This window comes from Pan paniscus, chromosome 10, assembly GCF_029289425.2.
Source record: "Pan paniscus chromosome 10, NHGRI_mPanPan1-v2.0_pri, whole genome shotgun sequence".
Classification (NCBI taxonomy): Eukaryota; Metazoa; Chordata; class Mammalia; order Primates; family Hominidae; genus Pan; species Pan paniscus.
The window spans coordinates 109,374,724-109,398,566 of record NC_073259.2 but is presented as its reverse complement, the minus strand read 5'-3'; the positions used below and the strand labels follow the sequence as shown (position 1 = coordinate 109,398,566).

The 23,843-nt window shown below is 38.7% G+C and overlaps 1 protein-coding gene across 1 annotated transcript in view; it reads right to left on the bottom strand.

The window, feature by feature from the left end:
• UTP20 (UTP20 small subunit processome component) overlaps positions 1 to 23,843 on the bottom strand; it is a 107,821-nt gene that overhangs the window by 59,495 nt on the left and 24,483 nt on the right. Inside the window, exons 16-26 of the mRNA XM_003832597.4 lie at positions 22,451 to 22,601; positions 21,756 to 21,818; positions 20,179 to 20,337; positions 18,690 to 18,766; positions 16,739 to 16,818; positions 16,261 to 16,501; positions 10,888 to 11,073; positions 8,917 to 9,007; positions 7,613 to 7,698; positions 6,921 to 7,046; positions 1,298 to 1,464 (exon numbers count right to left, since the gene is read on the bottom strand). Of these exons, the coding sequence (XP_003832645.3) occupies positions 1,298 to 1,464; positions 6,921 to 7,046; positions 7,613 to 7,698; positions 8,917 to 9,007; positions 10,888 to 11,073; positions 16,261 to 16,501; positions 16,739 to 16,818; positions 18,690 to 18,766; positions 20,179 to 20,337; positions 21,756 to 21,818; positions 22,451 to 22,601 (1,427 nt within the window). The remainder of the gene's footprint in view (positions 1 to 1,297; positions 1,465 to 6,920; positions 7,047 to 7,612; positions 7,699 to 8,916; positions 9,008 to 10,887; positions 11,074 to 16,260; positions 16,502 to 16,738; positions 16,819 to 18,689; positions 18,767 to 20,178; positions 20,338 to 21,755; positions 21,819 to 22,450; positions 22,602 to 23,843) is intronic.

Below are 23,843 nucleotides of genomic sequence, written 5' to 3'. Positions count from 1 at the left end.
TCACTCAGCTGTACTGAGTTTGGCAGTTTCACTAGAAGTAACTTTCTGTATTACAAGTTCCTTGAAGGCTGAGAATCAAGTTTTATTTCTCTTGTAAATCCTAGTTAGTAAATAAAATCAGAGTCCCTTATAAACAGCTGCTGCCATATTAATTTCAAAATTTACTGAAAAGATATGAATTGTTATTGCTTGACCTTTATTTCAAACCATCTGATGTGAGGTCATGAGCTTATGGATTCATACTCCCAAACGGGCCATCCATAAGAGTATCATCTATACCTACCTCCTACACTGGGAGTTATACATTGAACAGAAACTTTTTTTGGCATTCATCAGAGCCAACCTCCTTTACAGGGCAATATTATACTGAATGAAAAACCTGTTAACAGCTGGACCTATTATCATAGAAAAAAATACAAAAACAAATGCAACAGAATACCCTATAAATAATTCTCTATGTTTGGCCTCAAGCAAAGCAATTTGGGGACTGGAACAGAGGTTTCATAACCAGAAAGGTCTGAGTTTGAATCCCAACTCTACCACTTTTCATCTGAGTTACGATGGGCGAAATACCTTTCTAAGCCTAAGTTTCCCCATGTGTAAAATGGGGATAATCAAGTAATGACAGCTCATGTGGTTGATTGTCTGAAGGACCAACTGAGTTATAAGTAAATGGGTCTGTCATAACATCTGGCATAAAGTAAGCACTCAATACATGTTAGTCATTACTGTTATTAATAATTACTGACACTGCATACCAAAGAACATACCACAGAGCACTCTAGCTCAATGTATACACGACACATTCATTTCATCTCAACTATCAGGTTGAGGGCAGAGATTGTACTTTTCTATTTTTAACTTAACAGAGTGTCCAGGGCACAGGAGGTATTCAATAAATCATTACTGAATAGATGAATGACTCAGGGAATGAATAAATGCCAAACAATTAAGATTAATTTGCAGTGTGCTTTGAATTTCTTAGAAGAAACCTATTCTTTGTATTATATGGGTAAGTAATAACCATTTTTCAAATGGCCTAAATATGCAATAAAAATACACATTTCTCATCAGGGGCTCTAACACAAGGGTGCCGATAATCCACAGGGCCAACAGTCAGTTTCACGCAATTTAATCGAAGTTTAAAATGAGCTGCACTTCAGCAAAAAGATTGCCATCAAGATTGGGAGGAACAACCCTGTTAGAAAGACGCCCAGGAGCATGGGAAATGTAGCCTGAGATGTGAGAAGTCCACCGCAGACAACAGGTATTAGAGTGAGAGGTAGCTGATAGTTACCATTCTTGAAATGCTTCACAGGTTCAAACAGCAGGTCTAAGAATATCTGGATCTCCTCAGGTTGGGTCCCGGCCAGGAACCGCAGGACAATGGCCATGCGGGTGCCTGAAGCAGATTTCCCCTGAGTTTTACTCCCAGTCTTATTCTTCATTCGCCCATACAAAATTCTGAAAAGGCAAAAGCACATTATTTGTTTGCACATTAATTCTAAAATATGAGTTGTTTTATTTGCCTAAAAGGCCAGAAGAGCAACTCAATAGATTTAAATGGATATATTATAAAACACAGAAACATGAAAACAGAAATTAGATATTTAACACAGACAATGAAAAAAGTCAACAACAAAATAAGGCTAAGAGAGCTGGGTGCAGTGCTACGTGCCTGTAGTCCCAGCTACCTGAGGGGCTGAGGCCAGAGGATCACTTGAGCTCAGGAGTTTAAAGCCAGCCTGGGCAACTTAGTGAGACCACGTCTCTATAAAAAAATTCAAAAATTCAAACAAAACACAACAAAAAACAAAGCTAAGGGAAGCAGGAAGGACAAAGGCCAGAAGGTGGTTTGTTATGGGAGAAAAAGTAGGCAAATCAAAGGTAAGTCTAATCAAGAAAAAATGAAAATAAGAATATATAGATTAAAAGGAAATAAAATAAGAGAATACAATTGTAAGTAAAATAAGGAAGCTGGAAACAGTTCAATGAAAAAGCTAATTTTCAGGAAAAAACACATAAATATAAATAAATAAAAGGAACTTGAGAAGAAAACCCACAGAGACCGATACTTATTGGAAAACACAAAGCTAATACAGTTTACAAGTGGGCTTTTTAAACTTTCAAGGAAAAAAAATAATTTCTATGCTATGAAGTTTCATAGCAGAGAGAAAGAGGGAAACAGTCTTTTCTCATTTATTAATGTGGCATAATTATGATATTGAGAAGGGTTAATGAAAATAAAACTACATGCCAATCTTGCTTACAAACATAAAATACAACATTTGTAACTATAGTATCCAGTGCTGCACTGAAATCAAATAAGGATTGCCCCAGGAAATGCAAGAAAGAGTCATTAGTAAAATCTACTAGATTAATACAGATTAATCGTTCCTGGTAAAAGTTAATATAATCATTTTAATATATGTTCAACAAACTTATGAACTCTGTTACACTAAAATCCATCTATCTTGCACTTTGAATGAATCTTTTACCCATACATGATACTATTACATGCATCAGTTACTCGGAAAATATTGGTTTACTAAGTTATGCAGAAATGTCAAATGTTGACACATTTCACTGCAAACCAAAAAAAGAAATTTGTTTATTAACATTTGTTAATATCACTAATCATCTCATCAGAAAAGTCTTTAAGCATTGGGAAGATGTCAGGTTCACAGTACCAGATAAAAGTTTTCTCCAATCCTAATTTCCACTTGAATGCTAGAATTTAGTTATTGGAAATAAATGCTGACAGTTGTTTTCCTTGAAGTGGCAGGCTCACTGCGTTCATGTTCAAGAAAATGCCTGTGAAAAGAATCCTAGCGTATATGTCTTACAAATAAGAAAAGTAGCTAGTTCAGCTTGTACATCAAATACTCACACGGGTGCCATTCATTGAGACAGCCCATGCACAGCAAAAGTATTTTATGCATTCTTCCCACTTTATCATACATGTACTCAGGGTCAAGATTCATCAAGTGTGTTTGTTTGTTAAATAACTCCAAGTATGTGGCAATGAAGAATGACTAGTAGAATTTGGTGCCACCGTCTTGATTCATGTGCTAGGGTACTAGGAGTTTTACCCACCATTGTTTTTGCCTTGTCAGTACAAATGTCAACACAGTGAAAAAAGATAATGTCTTAGTAGTAGTAGCATAAAAAACTTTTGGCCAGCAGCAGAGGCTCAAACTACTTGAAGAAGGCATCGCTGATAAGGACGCATTTGAGATGAGACCAAATGAATGAGATGTCAGCTGGCATGTCTTCTATGCAGGGGGATGAGCAAATGCAAAGAATTTAAAGTGGGTTCTGAGAGAGGTGGTAAACAGGAAGAAATATGGTTACAGATATCATTTGAAGCCACCATATCAAGCCCTGTAGGTAGCAGTAAGGACTTTCTATTATATTCTGAGTAAAATGAGATGTCAAAAGGTTTGTAAAGAGGGGACTAACATAATCTGTGACTGTTATTACCATTTATGATTTTTTTAATAGAGAAAATACAAGAAAACCCAATGAAAACTACTAAAACTAATAAAAGTTTTGTCATGTGGATGGCTAAATAACACAAAAATCAATAGCTTTTATATATAATTAGTTATGTAGCAAAAATAAGCTAGAAAATATAAAATGGAAAATTCCCTCTACAAGAACAAAACGTAGTTATAAAATGAAAACACTTTATTGAAAGACTACAAAAAAGGAATGATTTGAATAAATGAATATAAATACTGATGCAACTTCTCCTCAAATCAAAAGGGGAAATTACTTTGGGAAAATCAAAGTAAATGTTCATCTAGATTCTAGAAAAAAAACAAAATATTTTGGAAAGAAAGGACTAATGAGATTTGTGATTGTTATTATAAACAAACCAGTGCAGAATTGGAACAAGGCAGATTAATGTAAAACCAGCAAAAGCCAACTGAAGAGTCAATTATACATGGATATTTAGTGCATATTAAAAGTGGCACTCTGGCTGGACGTGGTGGCTCATGTGTGTAATCATAGCACTTTGCGAAGCCAAGGTGGGTGGACAGCCTGAGCTCAGGAGTTTTGAGACCAGCCGGGACAACATCTCTACAAAAAAATACAAAAATTTTCAGCCGGTGAAACTCCATTTCTACAAAAAAATACAAAAATTAACTGGGCGTTTTGGCACGTGCCTGTAGTCCCAGGTACTTGGGGAGCTGAGGCGGGGGGATCACTCGAGCCCAGGAGATCGAGGCTGCAGTGAGCTGTGCTGGCACCACTGCCTTCCAGCCTGGGTGACAGAGAGAGACCTCGTCTCTGAAATAAATAAATAAATGTGGCTCTCAAATCAGTAGAGAAAGTTTAGACTTTTTAAAAAAAATTATTATTTATTTATTTATTATTATTTTTTTTTTTTTTTTTTTTTTGAGACAGAGTCTCGCTCTGTCACCCAGGCTGGAGTACAGTGGCGCGATCTCGGCTCACTGCAACCTCCGCCTCCCGGGTTCAAGTGATTCTCCTGCCTCAGCCTCCCAAATAGCTGGGATTACAGGCACGCGCCACCACGCCCAGCTTATTTCGGTATTTTTAGTAGAGATGGGGTTTCACCATGTTGGTCAGGCTGGTCTCCAACTCCTGACCTCGAGATCCATCCACCTCCGCCTCCCAAAGAGCTGGGATTACATGCGTAAGCCACCAGGGGGCGTCCAGCTGAAAGTCTGGATTTTTTAAATGAAATGGTCTTGCGACAATTGGGTAACATTATTTGGAAAGAAATTAGGTTTAATCCTTACTTCATTTCATACATCAAAATAAATTCCAGATGAATAAAATAATCAAATTAAAACAAACAGAATGAGAAGAAAACAGAGAGGAATATTATTTACCTGGTTTTAGAAAATACAAGTTGTCAGACATTAAAAAAAAATTTCATGAGAAAATAAACACAAATGACCCATAATCTTTTAAAACAATTCATCTTCACTAGTAAATCTAAAATATGTGAAGTCATACAACATGATATCATTTATCACTGACAAATTAGCAAGAATTAAAACAATCAAAAAATAATAACAACAAACACCCTAGTGTTGGAATGGTGTGAAACAGGCATCCTACTGCTGGTAGGAATATAAAGTGGTTCAAACTTATGGTTGGAAAGAAGTAGTTCTGAACAACAATTTGGTAATATACACCAAAAAGTTTTAAAATTTTCATCAATTTTCCTATCAAGAATCTATTCTAATCCATCAATCGAATAAGATTTATAGGTATTCAATGTAAGATTTTCTATTTTGCAAAAAAACCAAAATAAACAACAAAAACTACAGACAGGCAAAATGCTCAACACAAGTAAATGACAGCTTGTCTATATGATGAAGAATCACATTTTGAAACATTTCATGATCTAAGAAAATTCTTGTAAAATATTAAGTGAAAAAAGGTTATAAAACATTTTATAAAATATCATCTCAATTTTCTTTCAAAAACTTGTATGGGTGTATTATTTAGATGTTTTTTGGTAGCTTGTATTCAACTACTCTGGACTTCATACAACCACATCTGCTTTTTACTCTTAGACATTTAAAATATACAAGTATTGCAGATGTTTCCTATTTACTATTGTTTTTGAGATTATAAAGTTGATAGTAGTTATTTTTGAGTGTTTGGATATAAGATGATTTCTGCTTTCTATTTTTATTGTTTCTGTAATCCACCAATAACTGTAATTTTGTATATTCACTTATTCACTCCCTCAAATATTTTTATGTCTATTATAGTAAAGTTCTTAAAGCTTGCTATAAATGGAATCTTAATGCTGGCTACAAATGGAACTAAACAGAGCCATTAGATAAGTGCTAGCAGAGTCCCTGAGCATATCTGAACCAGCTCCTATTAAGGAAACAGAAGCCCAGTGGATCTAAAAGACTTTCTCTATCTGATAGAACTACACAGTACAGGGCGGGACCAAAAGCAAACCTGTTAAATCCCAATCCCATGATCTTTCCAATTCTCATCATTCCAGAGCTGGTGAGATGAAAGATTTAAGCTTCATTTTTCTTTATACCCAGCAAATATAAACTTTGTATTATTTATGGATCATCTTTTTGCTCTACCATTTATAATTAAAGGAATAATAACATCATTAAATATCACATGATATTTGGACAACAGAGTGAAATATTTCTACTGTATCTCAACAGTAAAATTTAGGAAAATATTAAATTTAATTATATTATTATCACAATAATACTATGGTAAGATCTTCTTTATATTAGGGGCCAGGCGCGGTGGCTCACGCCTGTAATCCCAGCACTTTGGGAGGCAGAGGCGGGTGGATCGCCTGAGGTCAGGAGTTCGAGACCAGCCTGGCCAACATGGTGAAACTCTTTCTCTACTAAAAATACAAAAATTAGCCAGGCATGGTGGCACACGCTTGTGATCCCAGCTACTCAGGAGGCTGAGGCACAAGAATAGCTTGAACCTGGGAAGGCGGAGGTTGCAGTGAGCTGAGATCACACAACTGCACTCCAGCCTGGGTGACAGAGTGAGACTCCCTCTAAAAAAAAAAAATAAATAAAGATCTTTCTTTATGTTAGGAACAAAATTTAGTCTCTATAACAATTTGACTTCTCCCAAAGGTACAATTCAAAAAAAAAGCAGCTGGCGGTGATGGCTCACATTTGTAATCTTAGCACGTTGGGAGGCCAAGGTGGGAGCATCACTTGAGCCTGGGAGGTCTAGGCTGCAATGAGCTGTGATCATGCCACTGCACTCCAGCCTGGGTGACAGAGCAAGACCCCATCTCCAAAGAAAATGCAATCAAAAGAAAATAGAAAATGAAATTTTCTATTACAATTGTTGAAAGAACCATAATACTGTACTCACAATTGTGTTTGTTATTAACTTTTTAAAAATCAGTGTTTGAACAGCATAAATACCTCATCAGAATAGGAAATAGATCTGCTCGGTGGGCTGTTTTCACTACAGCATTATCTTCTGAAATGCTAAAATGCACTATCTCTTCCTTAAAACTTCTGTCTTCAAGCAACCTTTGTAAGTTTTCCCTTTAAAAACAGAGAACAGCACAAATCACCACTTTATCAACAGTGCTTTTGAATAATGAAAGAGTGAAATATGTACACAGAGTAATAACTAAAATAAGGTATATAGTACATATTATGGTTGATATCCATAAAGGAAAATCCTCAAAAAAATCTCCTAAAATGACAGATTTGTACATTTCAAAAGGTATAATGGATTAGAAAAGATTAGATTCTGTCCATAACTCAGCTGTTTAAAAAAGCATGATACAAAAAGCTTTCCTCAGTTCTTAGAGTGACTTTGATTCTCTAAGTAACCACCAAGATTCTATGGCATTATATTAATAAGAAGAGGAAAATGACATAATATTTACAACACAGTTTTAAAATTAACATTCTCTATTTTAGTATCATGGAGAACAACCCAACAAATATACTACTCGTTTTCATTTCTTGCTTGGAAATACGATGACCTCAGAAAAAAGGGAAACTTTCTAGGCCTTTAATAAATTATTCTAGAAGAGGCTCTTAGGCAGAAATATAAAAATCAGCTGAAGAAATAACAGTTCTTTAAGCTTCAAGTAACTTACCTGTAAGGGAGGACATGAGGATGTTTATATGTCATTATGCAATCCAAGGTTATTTTTTGCACCATTTGATCTTGGTGTAGCAACAACTAAGAACGGTATTTTACAGAATTAATGAAGTCATATATACATATACCATAGGATAGCAATTTACTTGTGGTTATTTGCTAAATGAGATTTGAAAAATTCTAAATTTTTACACAAGACCTAAACCTGATTGCTAACAACAGCTTCACATTTTCCTGGAAGTAAAAAAAGATGAACAGAATACGTGCAAAGTAAAAATGGAAACAAAACTCTCTGACACCTGCATCCCACAGTCATACCCTGGGGTCTACCAGCTTTTGGGTGAGGCCAATCCTCTCTCTCTCTTTTTTTTTTCTCAAACAGAGTCTTGCTCTGTTTTCCAGGCTGGAGGGCAGTGATACGATCTCGACTCACTGCAACCTCTGCCTCCTGGGTTCAAACGATTCTCCTGCCTCAGCCTCCCGAGAAGCTGGAACCACAGGCACCCACCACCACACCTAGCTAATTTTTTTGTTTTTGGTAGAGACGCAGTTTCACCATGTTACCCAGGCTGGTCTCGAACTCCTGAGCTCAGGTGATCTGCCCGCCTTGGCCTCCCAAAGTGCTGGGATTACAGGCGTGAGCTACTGTGTGCGGCCTGGTGAGGCCGATTCTCTATGTGAATCTGGATTTAAGCCAACTAGGCTGGTCATGTACTAAGGAAAATCTCTTATCCTATGAAGGTAACGATAGTCAATAAGATGCCAGAAGAAATTTCATTTTCCAAATGAAAAATGAAAATTTTGTTTCCCCAGATGGCTTAGAATGACATCCAATGTTTACTTCATTTCTGATATTAATTTTTTTCTGCAAGCTTATCTGAAATTCAGGGCCACGTAATTATGACTGCAATGGACTACAACAGATCCTGAAATCCCAGTCCTCTATGAAGTCTGACTAAACTAGAAGGGAAAAGTAGTCACTTGTTTTTTTGTATAAACCCTACTCCCTTCTAAAAGCTAATTTCCATGATATAATTCATGCTTTGCTATTCTCACTGTTAACACAGCCAATCAACGTTTAGTCACCCAAAATGCCTTCAAAATCAGCTGTTAGTACTAAAATTGTTTCTCAAGATAACAGAAAATATGTCTATTAATTAAAAAAAAAAAGGCTTTAATACTTAAAATGTAGACATGGGCCCTATTCAGCAATTATTGAAAATCTAAGCTACTCTGACAAAGAAAATGATAGAGAAAAGTTCACAAAGAATTATAATGCCAAGAGTTTATTTTACTGACCTGAAGATATAACTCATATAGTTTGGATTCCAGATATAAGGCCCGTGGATTTGAAAATTTAGAGAAAACTTGCAAATGAGCAATTAATTGCCTAAACAAAAACAAAACAGAGAGTGTTACAGAATTAAAGAATTGAGATCATTTTCTTAAACTGACATCTACAATTTTATTCCGACTAGAACTTCAAACACCCCGCCTATAGTTTCACTATTATATAAACAAGGCTTAGTTATTTACATTTAGGAAATTATTCTCCAGAAATCCCATATTTTGGGCAGATCTGTCCCTAAAATTCAGGTTCTCCACACCAAAAAATCATTCAGTGTGTGCTCAGAATGGTTTAAATTGAACAAAAATTAGAAAGTAACCAAACTAGTAAAATATTCCAAAATTGAACTCAGATGATTTTTGGAATTATTCCTTGTCTAGGTTCTATGTGGCAGACAGGAAAGTAGTAGAATATATTCTCCCTCACTTTCATATAATGTAAATACAGATGTCAGGCAACAGAGGTCCAGGTTAAGGCAACCAATGGCTGTTGCTCACCAAGAAGGAAGAAGAAATATATCTGAATATCTTCAGACTGTGGTTGAGCATGGGAAACTGAAATCGTGGGAAGTGAAACCATGGATAAGGGGAGAGTATTGTATAGTGACATGAAGGCTGGCCATAATCTTTCCTGCCCCTGTGCTTCATACACTACTTCTGTTAGTGGACAAGACTTTCTTGGTTCTAGCTGTCTGGCAAATTTTCATCTTTCAGCATCAGAGGGCCTTCCCTGGGTCTTTTTTTTTTTTTTTTTCAAGATGGAGTCTCAATCTGTGGCCCAGGCTGGAGTGCAGTGGCACAACCTCGGCTCACAACAACCTCTGCCTCCTGGGTTCAAGTGATTCTCTTACCTCAGCCTCCCAAGTAGCTGGGATTACAGGCGTGCACCACCATGCCTGACTAATTTTTATATTTTCAGTAGAGACAGTGTTTTACCATGTTGGCCAGGCTGGTCTCAAACTCCTAACCTCAAGTGATCCACCCACCTCAGCCTCCCAAAGTGCTGGGATTACAGGTGTGAGCCACCACGCCTGGAATTCCTTACTGTGCAGCAATAACTTCTTTAAAAATATTTCTCCTATAAAAATATTTCACCCAGGCAGGATTAACTATGACTCCTGCATTGCAGTGGCTCTGTACAATTCATCTCTGCACACCAGCACTTAGCAAAGGGTACTCAATACAGTTGTGGAATGGATGAACTAATAAATGGCTCAGGGGAAATATGCAAACAAGTGGGCATATCAGATTGAGATCTAAAGTGTTAAAATAACATTTGCACCAATCCAGTGGACCTGAGACACTCAATTCAGACAATCATCAAGTAAGCTGAAGTAACTTCTAAAAGCATGATCACTTCTTCTTTTAGGTTTCTAACAATTTAGGTAAATGAACAACTAAGAGAATAAGAAAGAGAGTATAACAACAGCATGAGAAAAAAGTAACCAGTAGAAGGCAAGTTAAAAGGCAGAGAAAAGTGCTAACAGGATGGTGGGGAAGGTGGGTGGAAGGAAAAAAAAAGTGCTAACATGCTTATTTTTAAGAAAAAGGATGTTCCATTACATGTTCCCCTAGCATGCAAACACAACACCCTCACGCTGGGAAAGTGCACGACAAAGGTCAAAAGAATATCCAAACACTCCAGGTCCCAAAGTTCTCATCTATAAAAAGGAGCTACAATTAGATGACTCTCAAAAGTCCCCCAATCTAACATTATGTAGCTAACCAAGAAAAAACTAATAAGTAATCAGCCAAAAAACTTGGAAGCCTGACAGTTTTAGGCTGTTAAAGAAAATCCCAGGAAGATGTAGTGCTTACGTAAATAATTATCTGAGTAGTTGATTTTGTATAAAGCCGTAAGAGACCTCTTCCTGTTCCTCCCAGAACTGTGGATCTGTGATCTTTCAGCAATGGTGAACTTACTTTGCTGCAGCTCTCCTCGTCTTTTTCTTCTGTGAGGATTCATCTTGGGGCACTGCCTCTTCCTCCAACTCTTCATCATCTCCTGCGGCAGGTTCCTCTTCGATTTCCTCTGCCACCATCCCTTTGCCTTTTCTCCGTAGATCCTGGGTTGGAGCAACTTGCAGATCTGCTGGGTAATACTCATTGCTACCGTGGAAAGAAAGTCACAGGATACTGATGAAGAACGCACACCAATCTGAAAGGTGCTGATTCTGTTCATGAGAGATGTCCACAGTTCACAGAATCACACACTGAAGAGACATAGTGGCACCTTAGTCAAGCTTCCGCAATATTACTCTTTTCTAACTTGGTCCTTCTTTAGTATGCTATTTGACAAGCGAATCACTAACTGTAGAAGATAGCCCATTCCACTGTTATACTGTTGAAAATATTTGAAATGTCTATTTTGGACTAAGTGGAAATCAGCCTCCCTATCTCTGGAACCACCACTGGGGGATGAGGGGTTAGGGATGGATGATATTAAATGATTAAAGTATAGCATTAGGACTGTGCTGGTCACTTTCCATCAGATACATTCTACTTTGCCAAAGTTCTCTTGAAAATATAGTACCACCACAAAATTTAGTCCTCCAGGTATGGATTGATAAGACACATGGAACTACCATCTCCAGAACTTTTTTGAGAAGCCACAACATGACAAAGATTGAAACTGAATGTCCATGTAATGAAAATCAGTGAGTCTTTATGTTTTATCTCTCTAAACTAAGCTTGTGCAGCTAAGCTTAATACAGTATTCACTTTGTTCTTATTAAATTTCATCCTTTATTTTTAGTCCAATGTTGCAATTAATGAATATTATCTTGAAGTCTGTCATTTAATGCATTAGTTTATGTCACTTTCATTCACTCACCCAAACAATTAACCTTTTGTTGTCTATTGAATGCAGGGCACTGGGCTAAAGATGCTAGGAAACTGATTGGATGGCCTTTCAAGTCCTCACTCAAAAACACACTGATAAAATAACATGTTTGAGGACAGCACCCTACCAACCCTCCTAAAAGAAACTCTAGCTTAGCCCAAGTTAACCTCCAGATCAATAACACTAAACTACAATCTGAGGGCTGGGACACTGTGGTACTTGGTATTTTCATCTGGCAGAATCTAGCACTTAATAAATCAAAAAATGGATGAATGAAACAAGTAAAGTTTCTATAAGTTACAAACTGCACCATCATCCACTTAATATCATACCTATTATACTTACAACATTCAATTAACCACACATTACATACTGTAACCTTTATCTCCGTGAACAGCATGTTCACTCATTCATTTATTAAATAAAACAATTCACACAAAGCATCCATAAGAGTGTCCAGCACACAGTGAGTACTCACTAAATGTCACCTTTTATTGGGATGCTGTTGCCATTGTTAGTCATTCGTTCTTGTTCCTGGTTTGGTTCGTCTCAGAGAATGTTTACAAGGGATTCACAAATTAGTTCTAATACCAAATTAATTGAAACATATTTAGAAATATAAATTGCTAGCCAAAAAATAAAAAGCCTGTAATATACTTCAAAGTCAGAATTAAAGGTGACATTTGGGTTTTCCATTAGTTCGGATCATCTATAAATGTATTATTTATAGGTAATCCATGCCAATCAGTATTAAACATTCCTTAGAATTGTGTATCTTTAGTATCTAAATCTTTCTAAACTCAGAGACCCACTCCCTGTTACAGGCTCCTGTTTCTACCTCTACCCCACAGAATCTTGTACCATTAGACTAAGATCTTATCCTTAAGCCGTGGGGTAAACTAATTCTTTAGGGAAAAACTTGGAAAATTAACATGGTATGAAGTTTATATGCTACTAACACCATAAATGCCAGCTGGCATATGTACAGCCCTTGCAGTTCAAAAAACTGATAAATGTTATTTTATATAACCCTCAAAACAAAGCAAAAAAAGCTAAACATCATTCTCATTCCATAAATTTATGCCCAAAGAATTATTTGAAAAAGAGAAAATCATTGCTTTTCTGCCACTATATCTACTGACCTGCTACATCTTTGCTTGTGCCTTGCCAGAATGAATTATCCATGCAAACCTTTGAATTTATGTACTGTGTCCATCTCCTCTTACCTATTTGAAGACATGGTTCTAGCCTTTTTTTTTTTTTTTTAGGCGGAATCTCGCTCTGTCACCCAGGCTGGAGTGCAGTGGCACAATCTCAGCTCGTTGCAACCTCTGCCTCCCGGGTTCAAGCGATTCTTCCGCCTCAGCCTCCTGAGTAGCTGGGACTACAGGTGCATGCCACCAGGCCCGGCTAATTTTTGTATTTTTGGTAGAGACAGGGTTTCACCATATTGGCCAGGCTGATCTTGAACCCCTGATCTCATGATCTGCCCACCTCGGCCTCCCAAAGTGCTGGGATTACAGGCGTGAGCCACCGTGCCTGGCAGGTTCTAGCCATTTTATCCTTTCTTGCATTACCAATTTTCCCCTCCCGTCTGGATCACTTGCACTGGTGTCACATACACACACAGTTACGTCTTTTTTTGGGAGCAGAGACAAAGTCTCGTTCTGTCTGTTGCCCAGGTTGGAGTGCCATGGAACGATCTCGGCTCACTGCAACCTCTGCCTCCAGGTTCATGTGATTCTCCTGCCTCAGCCTCCCAAATAGCTGGGACTTACAGGCAGGCACCACCATGCCCAGCTAATTTTTGTATTTTTAGTAGAGACGGGATTTCACCAGGCTGGTCTCTAACTCCTGACCTCATGTGATCTGCCCACCTAGGCCTCTCAAAGTGCTGGGATTATAGGTGTGAGCCACTGTGCCCAGCCAACACTGTTAAGTCTTAACCCCAACAACAACAGCTCCCTCTCTGCCCCCGCATTTCCCTCCACCTACATCCCTATGTCTGTTTCTTTTTTACTACAAAAACTGTCCAAACTTGCTGTTTTCATTTTTCTTTTCCTCTTTCTTGAGTTTCTTTTTTTTTTTTTTGAGACAGAGTCTCGCTCTGTCGCCCAGGCTGGAGTGCAGTGACACAATTTTGGCTCACTGCAACCTCCACCTCCCGGGTTCATGCCATTCTCCTGCCTCAGCCTCCCGAGTAGCTGGGACTACAGGCGCCCACCACCATGCCCAGCTAATTTTTTGTATTTTTAGTACAGACAGGGTTTCACTGTGTTAGCCAGGATGGTCTCGATATCCTGACCTTGTGATCCACCAGCCTCGGCCTCCCAAAGTGCTGGGATTACAGGCATGAGCCACCGCACCCAGCCAAGCTTATTTTAATTAGGCTGTCATCCCTATCAGATTAATCAAAACAACTCGTTAAGGTCACCTTCATGTGGGTCACTCTGACTAAGGTCACTCCAAAGCCAATGGTCACTTTATTCACCTGATGGACTTTTCAGACACATCTGAGTCAACTGTTTACTGCCGCCTTTAGTCTCTTCACTTGGTTTCCAGGATAGCAAGTGGTCTTTCTTCTTTTATCACTCTTTCCTGGCTTCCTTTGCTGGTTCCTTATCTCCCAACTTCTAAATATTGGTATCAGTCCCTGAAAGTCTTTTCTCTCTACAGTCACACTCTAGATGACTTTATTCCCTATCTGATCATTTAAAATACCATCCATATATTGATAATTTCCAATTTGTTATCTCCAGATCAAACCTTTCCCTTGAGCTTTGAACTTCTAAATTAAATGCCTCTCTACATGACAACTCTACTTGGTTATTTATTCAGTGTCCTAAACTTAAAACATCTAAAAATGAACTTCTAATTCTCCCCCACAGACCTGCAACTCCTGCATTCCTCCTATCTCAGTAAATGAGAACTTTCTTCTAGTTGCTCAGGCCAAAGCCTTAGGGAACATCCTTGATTCTGTCCCTCCCCCATTCCTTCCCTCCCTCCTTCCTGTCCCACTCCCCACCACACACACCCGTCCCACATCTGATCTGCTGGCAAATCTCACAGGCTGATCTAGTTGCAACCTTTCATAAATGTTATCTTATCGAATTGAAATCATTCAAAAAATACCCATCTTCACTGCTATAACTTTGGTTAAGTCGCCATCACTTCTTGCTTGGACTTGCAATCTCCTCATGACTGGTCTCTCTACTCTCACCAATGTCATTCTACAGTCTATTCTCAACACAGCAGCCATAAAAATCCTTAAGAAAACTTAGGTCAGGTCAGCCTTCTGCTTAAACCTCCAAATGGCTTCTCATTTCACCAAAAGTAAGAGCCAAAGTCCTTCCTATCACTTAAAGGCCTACACACTTTCATCTCCTGCTGACTTTCTGCCCTCATCTCCAACCATGTCCTCCCTGGATCATTCTGCTAGAACCACTCAGACCTTGCTGTTCTTTGAACAAGCCAGGCATGTTGTGGTTTATGGCCTGCTTGACCTAACCCTACAGCATTTTCCCAGGAAACTACTATAGGAAAACATGCTTTTTATGTATTACTTAGTAATGTTCTGCACACCACACCCCTCATCTTTAGTTTTAATACAATCAGACTCTCACATAGCATACCCAGTTAAAACAAAACAATGCTCCAGAAAACTCTTGTTATTCCTCAGCATCATAGGCAGAAACATCAAGAGGCCCCAAGCAGTGTTGCTGTTGGGTCACTGGAAAATACCTTCAAGCCCCAGGCAGGCAATAAAATAATGAATAACAGGGCAAGAAATAATAAGGCCTTTCTACATGAATCAAACTCAGTATGGCCCTTCTTATACTGTAACCCGGAATTTTTTATTAATACCACTTGTGTGCTGGTTAAATTTTGATTTAGATCAAAATCAAATGGTGAACTAAACTAGTTTAGTTGTTATCTGATAGAGCCAGTGCTTTGTAGCTGTGCCAATGATTTGAAAACATGACAGATGTATAAAGAACTCAGCCTAGGCTGGGCGTGGTGGCTCACGCCTGTAATCCCAGCACTTTGGGAAGCCGAGGTGGGTGGATCACCTGAGGTCAGGAGTTCAAGAATAGCCTGACCAACATGGAGAAACCCCGTCTGTACTAAAAATACAAAATTAGCCAGGCGTGATGGCACATGCCTGTGCCCAGCTACTCTGGGAGACTGAGGCAGAAGAATCGCTTGAATCTGGGAGGTGAAGGTTGCAGTGAGCCGAGATCGCACCACTGCACCCCTGGGCAACAAGAGCAAAACTCTGTCTAAAAACAAACAAACAAACAAACAAACAAAAAATACCTCAGCCTAATGGATGATTAGAAGCAGAAAGAAAGAAGGCAAAAAACAAAGAACTCAGCCACTTTGGGAGGTTAATACTTCTCACATTCTCTTCTTCATGCCCCACCAGGGACATATTCTTAGAAGAGGAAACTTACTTGATAAATCTCAAGAAAAGCGGGGAAAGCTCCCTGGACCGTGGCTCTACTCTTTCTGGGAATTTGGTCAGAGCTCTCCAGAGCAGGAATCTGAAGTTGGTGTGGTCAAGTCTTTCCTGACAGTCAGTTTTCAATGCTAACTGCTCATGATAAAGAGCTCCAACATCTCCTTCCTGGGTCTGCTCCCAACTTTCATCTCCAACGGACTTCTCATCTGTCATATCATTCTGTAGTTCCTTTTCTGCAAGAAAGAAAGTTGTCATAACCACCAGACAAATATCAACATTTATCTTAAGTGTTTTCTCAAGAGAGGGCATTTCTTTCTCTATAATGTAAGGAAAGAATGTCACTCCCAAAAGTTATCATGATAATATATGTTTCATCTCTGTTTTCCAATTTCGTGAGTAATTAAGCAGTAAAAACAAAACAGTTAAACAACCACTTTTCTTCGCAGCTTCCTCACAACCCCTTTACATACCAGCATGCGTAGCTGCTTTTTCTAGATGCTCATAGTAGACTTTCCAAAATTGCTTATTTTCCATTTCGTGTGCATGAGAACTAAGGAAAAAAAAATCACAAAATAAAAAGTGTGGTATGGTCATTTTAAGATTGCTCATAGAAAAAAAAAAGAGTGAAAGGATATAACTAAAATGTTAATTAGGTTATCCCTCAATGTGGAGTTGTAAACACCTTTTGCATTTTTCTATATTTTTCAAAATGCCTGCACTGAGCACAAATTATTTTTATAGTCATAAAGCACTAAAGAGTATTTTTAAAAATATAAGTAGATCCTTAAGAGAAAATCATTTTTAAAGGCACACTGATGAAACTGGGGCATGGGGCATGAATAAGATCCATTAAGAGAAGAAGGGGCCCTCTGGAGAGAAAAGTCAGTTTGTTCAAAACTAACTTAAAAATAATGAGTTTCCCTCCACCAAATTTAAATATATTTATTAACACAAAGACAAAATAAACATTCACTAACTACATGAAACACACTTTTCAGAACTTAAAAGGAGACATTAGATGGATCACATAAAGTGCTTATGTAGTTTGATATCCTAGCAACAATACTCTCAAATATTCTGTCACTAATTTTCTAAGAATATGCATAAACTTTACACATGACATGTATTATATATGTTGGGAAATGACTCTACTCAGAAAACAAACCAACAGGTATGTTGTTGTTTCTATCCTTCCAAACAGAAAGAGATACCCAACAGGAAGACAGCCCAGCCACTAGGGAGAATGCCTCATGGCATTCAGTAATTAAAGAACCAACACTGTTGATAGTGTGCTACTGGTAACATGTATGTCAAATTCTCTCTTCTGAAAGTGTAATAAACAAAATAATGAAGCTAATGTTGGGAGAATCTTGCTTTTGGCACACTGGTTTTGATGGCTTTGAAAGGTAGTAAAAGGTAGACAAATTGTAGTAAAAGGTAGACAAGGGTAGTAAAGGTAGACAAATTAGTTTCAAATTGTAAAGGGATCTGTCTATAAATGTTAACTCTCTTATTCTGTCAAATAAGAACTAATAACTAATCGTTGGGGTTTTGAAAGGCCTCACATGACATATTTCCAATCTGATAAAAAAAAGTGAGTGTGTATTATCTGAAGACAAATGTCTGAAGACAGATTTCTACACATGAGCCATAACATGTTTTTTTTTTTTTTTTTTTTTTTTTGGGAGACAGAGTTTCACTCTTGTTTCCCAGGCTGGAGTGCAATGGTGCAATCTCGGCTCACCACAACCTCCACCTCCCAGGTTCAAGTGATTCTCCTGCCTCAGCCTCCCGAGTCGCTAGCATTACAGGAATGTGCCACCATGCCTGGCTAATTTTGTATTTTTAGTAGAAATGGTGTTTCTCCATGTTGGTCAGGCTGGTCTCGAACTCCCGACCTCAGGTGATCCACCTGCCTCAGCCGCCCAAAGTGCTGGGATTACAGGCATGAGTCACCGTGCCCGGCCTATAACATGTATTTTCTATGTGACCACTGAAGACATTTTGGGGCTAAAGGGATTTTGGATGCTAGACAGCAAGGTTTTGAAAAAGTCTTTATTTTTAAAGTATGGCTCAATGACTCAAAATATAGAAATAAAATTATGCAATTATTATACTTCCTTGCTGTAACAAATTTTAATAACACAAAAGTATCATAAAAAGCAAAAAGAGAAACTCCTTCAAAGTTATTTCAACACACAAAGAAACACACGTATAATATTGGAACTACTGAAGATGTGGCATCAGAGAGAATAATTCATGTTTATTTTTAATTCACCTTGTCTCACAAAGGATTTAAAGTACTGTAAATACCATATACACCCATTCATTTAAATCACACCCAGAAGGAGTATAATCTGGGCCCCATCATTCTGCAGTAGTTAAAGTATAATAGTTTCATCCCATTTAACCCATGTTTACCTTATGAGTTCAATAACAGGATCCCAGAGTGCACTGAAATTAATATATAGCATGCCTAACAAATAACGAAGCGGCACCTGCAATCACAAAAGACTAGTTTAGTATTGGGTAATGAAATACAGTATAGAACAGAAGTACTGAAATGCAAACATCCCAAGTTGGACAACCTGAGGTTTGGAAAGAAGCCTGTGCGATAAGAAAAAAAGTTGCAGGCACCAATCCAAAATTCAATGTATACTAATTTTCCTCTTCTCCCCAAAATGTGACTCACTATTTAAAATAGAAGAATCGCTACAGCAAACATAGTATTCAAATTCACTCCAGGTATTCATTCATTTAAATGAACAGATTTGACTAATGATTAAATTCCCTTCTAACAAATGTTGCTGTCACCAGATTAAGACAAAACTTCAACAGTAGTCAGAAATGCACACATGCCGAAGAACGCAAGGAAACATGCTGTGAATGACTGAGGCTTTGCAAGTTCAGTAAGAGGGTCTAAAGTTTCCCGGTCACCTTTTGGAATAAGGGTCATTATTACTAACATTCCCATGTGCTAGGGAGGCACCATCCAGACTGGTAGTTTTATTATTATTTAGGGATGGGGTGTTTGTATATATTCTAGCAGCAGTCTTTTTTCCAAATGAAACAGAAGTATATTTATATACCTAATTTATAAAACAGGTAAGAGAAGAACTGCTCTGACTGAAGGGAGAATGCCTCCTTTTGGCCTTACTCCCAAAGAGGTCTGTGATGTATCTTCAAGGGTCATGGAATGAAAACCCTGATATAAAACAAAGAGGGCTGGGCCGGGCGCAGTGGCTCATGTCTGTAATCCCAGCACTTTGGGAGGCCGAGGAGGGCGGATCACGAGGTCAGGAGATCAAGACCATCCTGGCTAACACGGTGAAACCCCATCTCTACTAAAAATACAAAAAAATTAGCCAGGTATGGTGGCATGCAACTGTAGTTCCAGCAACTCGGGAGGCTGAGGCAGGAGAATGGTGTGAACCCGGGAGGCAGAGCTTGCAGTGAGCAGAGATCGCGCCACTGCACTCCAGCCTGGGCGACAGAGCGAGACTCCATCTCCAAAAAAAAAAAAAAACATAGAGGGCTGATGTTCTGCAGCAGCAAACAAATCTAGTGAAGAAGAGCAAGCTTTAAACCTGACATTAAGTCCTGTTGCCACTACCTACCTACCTACCTGCGTCACTCAGGTTCAATGAGCCCCTGCTTACTCATTTCTAAAAAGGTACTAACGTGGCCAGGTACAGTGGCTCATGCCTGAAACAGAGAATACTAAATTATTCCTACTACTTAAAAAGCTGGTAGAGCTGTTTAACTCAAAGCATCTAAGAGAACTGGGGATTTCCCTTATCATTTTTAAATTATTATTATTATTATTATTTTGGTGACTACTTGGTGTGCTTCCCCAAACAGGATTTAAAGCATGAATTAAAAAGGAAAAATAAAAGAACACTATTTTTACCTCCTGTAACGGCCCATCAGGGACAGCAGTCTGTACCACATCATGTCTTAGTTTTCTCAAATGAAGAAGCTTCTCTCTATAATCATTCACAGTTGCTGGAACAAGTTCTGCCTGGCGTAATATAGCAAAGACAGACTGCCGCTCTGAGAGCCCATCATCCTGAATAACCAGAGAAAGCCATGGAGAAGACCGGTCAGTATTTTGATTTTCCAAAAAGAACATTAAATGTGACCAAAGGTCTAAAAATAGAAAAACTGGAATATGTTAATATTTTTAATGAAATAAGCAACACTTTTTTTTTTTGGTAAATGATTCTTTTCTCCCCATACCATTTACTTCTTGGTAGATAATTTAGTGTCTAGTGCATAAATGACAACTAAACAACAGGAAAATCATTCTCAAGTCACTCACATTGATTGGCAACATTTGTTGAAATAAAAATAAAATGCATATATGCTTTTGCTTCACAAATCTATTCCTAGTAATCTGCATTATGGAACTATTTCCTTACATAAACATATCCGTATAAGGATGTTCACTGCAGTATTGTTTGAAATCCTAAAAAAATGCAAAACCTACCTAACCATCCGTCAACAAGAAAATGGCTAAATAAGACATTTTCAACTGTGGAGTAGTATTCAAACTTCAAAAGGAATGAGATAGATATTGGCTGGGTACAGTGGCTCACACCTGTAATCCCAGCACTTTGGGAGGATGAGGTGGGCAGATCACTTGAGGTCTGGAGTTCGAGACCAGCCTTGCCAACATGGCAAAACTCCATCTTTACTAACAATACAAAAATTAGCCAGGCGTGGTGGCAGGCACCTATAATCTCAGCTACTCAGAAGGATGAGCCAGGAGGATCGCTTGAGCCGGGGAGGTGGAGATTGCAGTGAGCCGAAATCACGCCACTGCATTCCAGCCTAGGTGACAGAGTGAGACCCCGTAAAAAGAAAAGAAATGAGGTATGAGGTAGATATAGAGGTAATCATATGGAAAAACCCCATTTGTTTAAATTATGTGTGTGTGTGTGTGTGTGTGTGTGTTCAAAAAGTTTGAAAGAATATTCGCCGATTAATGGTGGATTTTCAGTGGTGACTTTATTGGTAGACAGGAGTAAGAGTTACCAAAAAAAAAAATCAATTTTTTTTTTTTTTTTTTGAGACGGAGTCTCGCTCTGTCGCCCCGGCTGGAGTGCAGTGGCGTGATCTTGGCTCACTGCAAGCTCCGCCTCCCGGGTTCACACCATTCTCCTGCCTCAGCCTCCCGAGTAGCTGGGACTACAGGTGCCCGCCACCACGCCTGGCTAATTTCTTTTTTTGTGTTTTTGGTAGAGACGGAGTTTCACCATGTTAGCCAGTATGGTCTCGATCTCCTGGCCTCATGATCTCCCCGCCTCGGCCTCCCAAAGTGCTGGGATTACAGGCGTGAGCCACCGCGCCCAGCCAAAAAAATCAATTTTTACGATAGATATTTATATAGTGTGTTAATTTTCTGCAAAGGTATCATTTTGGAAACCACAATAATATGTAAAACTATATTTTTTTAAAACCTATCCACTCAAACAGTTAAAATACCTCCATTGATTCCGGAAGCTGGACATCAAAATGGTTTAGGATCCTTACTGTCAAAAGCCGAATCTGGAGAAAGTAAAAGGCATCTTTCAAATTCCAAAGTTTAACCATAAAAAGAAACTGATTCACAGTCAGCAAGATTTAAGTTTTATACAATTAAAAAAAAAATACCATTTGACCAGAGTAATATGTGCCTATTCTAGCCCTTATTTCATATTCAACACCAACCAACACCTAGTTAAAATAGTACATGGAACAATCAGTAGTCTCTTTGAACTATGACACTATAACCATGTCTGTAAATAAGTACAAAGAAGTTGATTAAGTTGACAATTCAATTAAAGTTAGTGATTTTTATTCCTAAGTAATGTACAATATTCAGGTATTTCTGCATACCTAAATGAGCAGGAGAACCACCTAGAAGACTTAAAAAAAAAAACTATGTTGATTTTTCAGTTCTACCCTAGCCCTACTGAATTGGAATCTTTGAGGGTAGGGACCCAGAATTTATATTTTTATTTATCTCCCTAACTAATCCTACTGCAATCGGTTTGTAGGCCAATATTTAAGAATCATTGCTTTAAACAGAAATCATCCCACAGCAACACTTTCTAACTAAGATGCTCTGAAAACCACTGCAGTCCATATAGAAACAGGAGAAGAGAGATTGAGGACACACTACCACAAAACACCATTACCTTGGATACACCAGTTGAAATGTTTGCTTGTAACTTGGGAAATAATTCCATTAAAGCCTCCTGGGAAAGTGGCCCTTTGCAGCCACACAAGGCTAATCTCTGATAATAGAGATCAGTCAACAGCAACACAGACGGCTCCAGGGGAAAGGTTCTGCAACGAGATGTTCATTAGACCCAAACTGTACCATATAACCCAGAGTATCTAGACTATAGTATAAGCCACAGAAAATGATCACTGATGAAGAAAATGTAAAAGGTAACAGGCAAAAGTCTCACGTGGATATCTGGCTCACTTCATAGATGAAGCATCTGAGGCCCAGCAACAATGAGTGACATATGCAAGGACACACAGCTGGTTGCAGGCAGAGGCGGGAGCAGAATATGCTAGACTCCAATGTTGCCTCTTCAATCCACATAGTTGGAAATGACAGCCACTTTTATATATATATATGTGGCTTTTGTTAAAAAAAAATACATATATATATATAATATTTATTAAGTGTTTGTCATGTGCCAGGCACCGAGCTAATGAGGATAGTAGAGAGGAGTAGTCTGACACACGAGCTCTGGGGTAGGGCAGCCCAGGGTTGAATCTGGCACCATTACTCATAAGCAGTGTAACCTCAGGCAAGTTGCTTAACCTCTTGGTACCATCCTTATGCAACAAATATTCATTGAGTACCTACTATGTACTGTGACTTTTCTAGATACTGTAGATATAGCAGTTAACAAAAGACAAAGTTCCTTTTCCTGGAACTTATATTCTAGTAGGGGAAAGTAGCCAATAAATAAGTACTATGACAGTGATGAGCGTCATGGAGAAAGGCTCCATGAAACCAGGTTTGGAGAAACCAGGTTCTGGAGAAAACCCTGGTTTTCTCCAGAAAACCAGGGGAAAAAGGCTTGACAAAGAGATTGACATGCAGGGAGTTGTGGGGAGACAGTGTGGAGGTGAAGAGAAGCACCATTGATACAGGGGTGCTCCTAAAAAACGGAGACCAAAGGAAGTGAAAAAGTCAGCTAAAAGGGTATCTGAAAGAAAAGCATTCTAGGCAGAGGGAACTGCAATGCCAGTCTGAGGTGTGCTTGCCTGCAGGAACGTCGAGGAGGCCATCTCAGCTGGAACTAACAAAGAGTGCCTGAAGATGTCAGAACTAGCCAGGGGTTAGCTCATACGGAGCCCCGAGGAACATGATGAGGATGCTGGATTTTATAGAGTGAGATGGGATACCTCTCGAGCAAGGTTTCTCTACAGTAGCACTACTGACATTTTGGGCCAGAGAACTCTTTGTGGTGGAGGGCAGTGCTGCCCACTGCAGGGGGCTCAGCAGCATCCCTGGCCTCCACCCACTAGATGCCAGTAACAGTGCTCTTTCCCCACGCTGTGACAGCT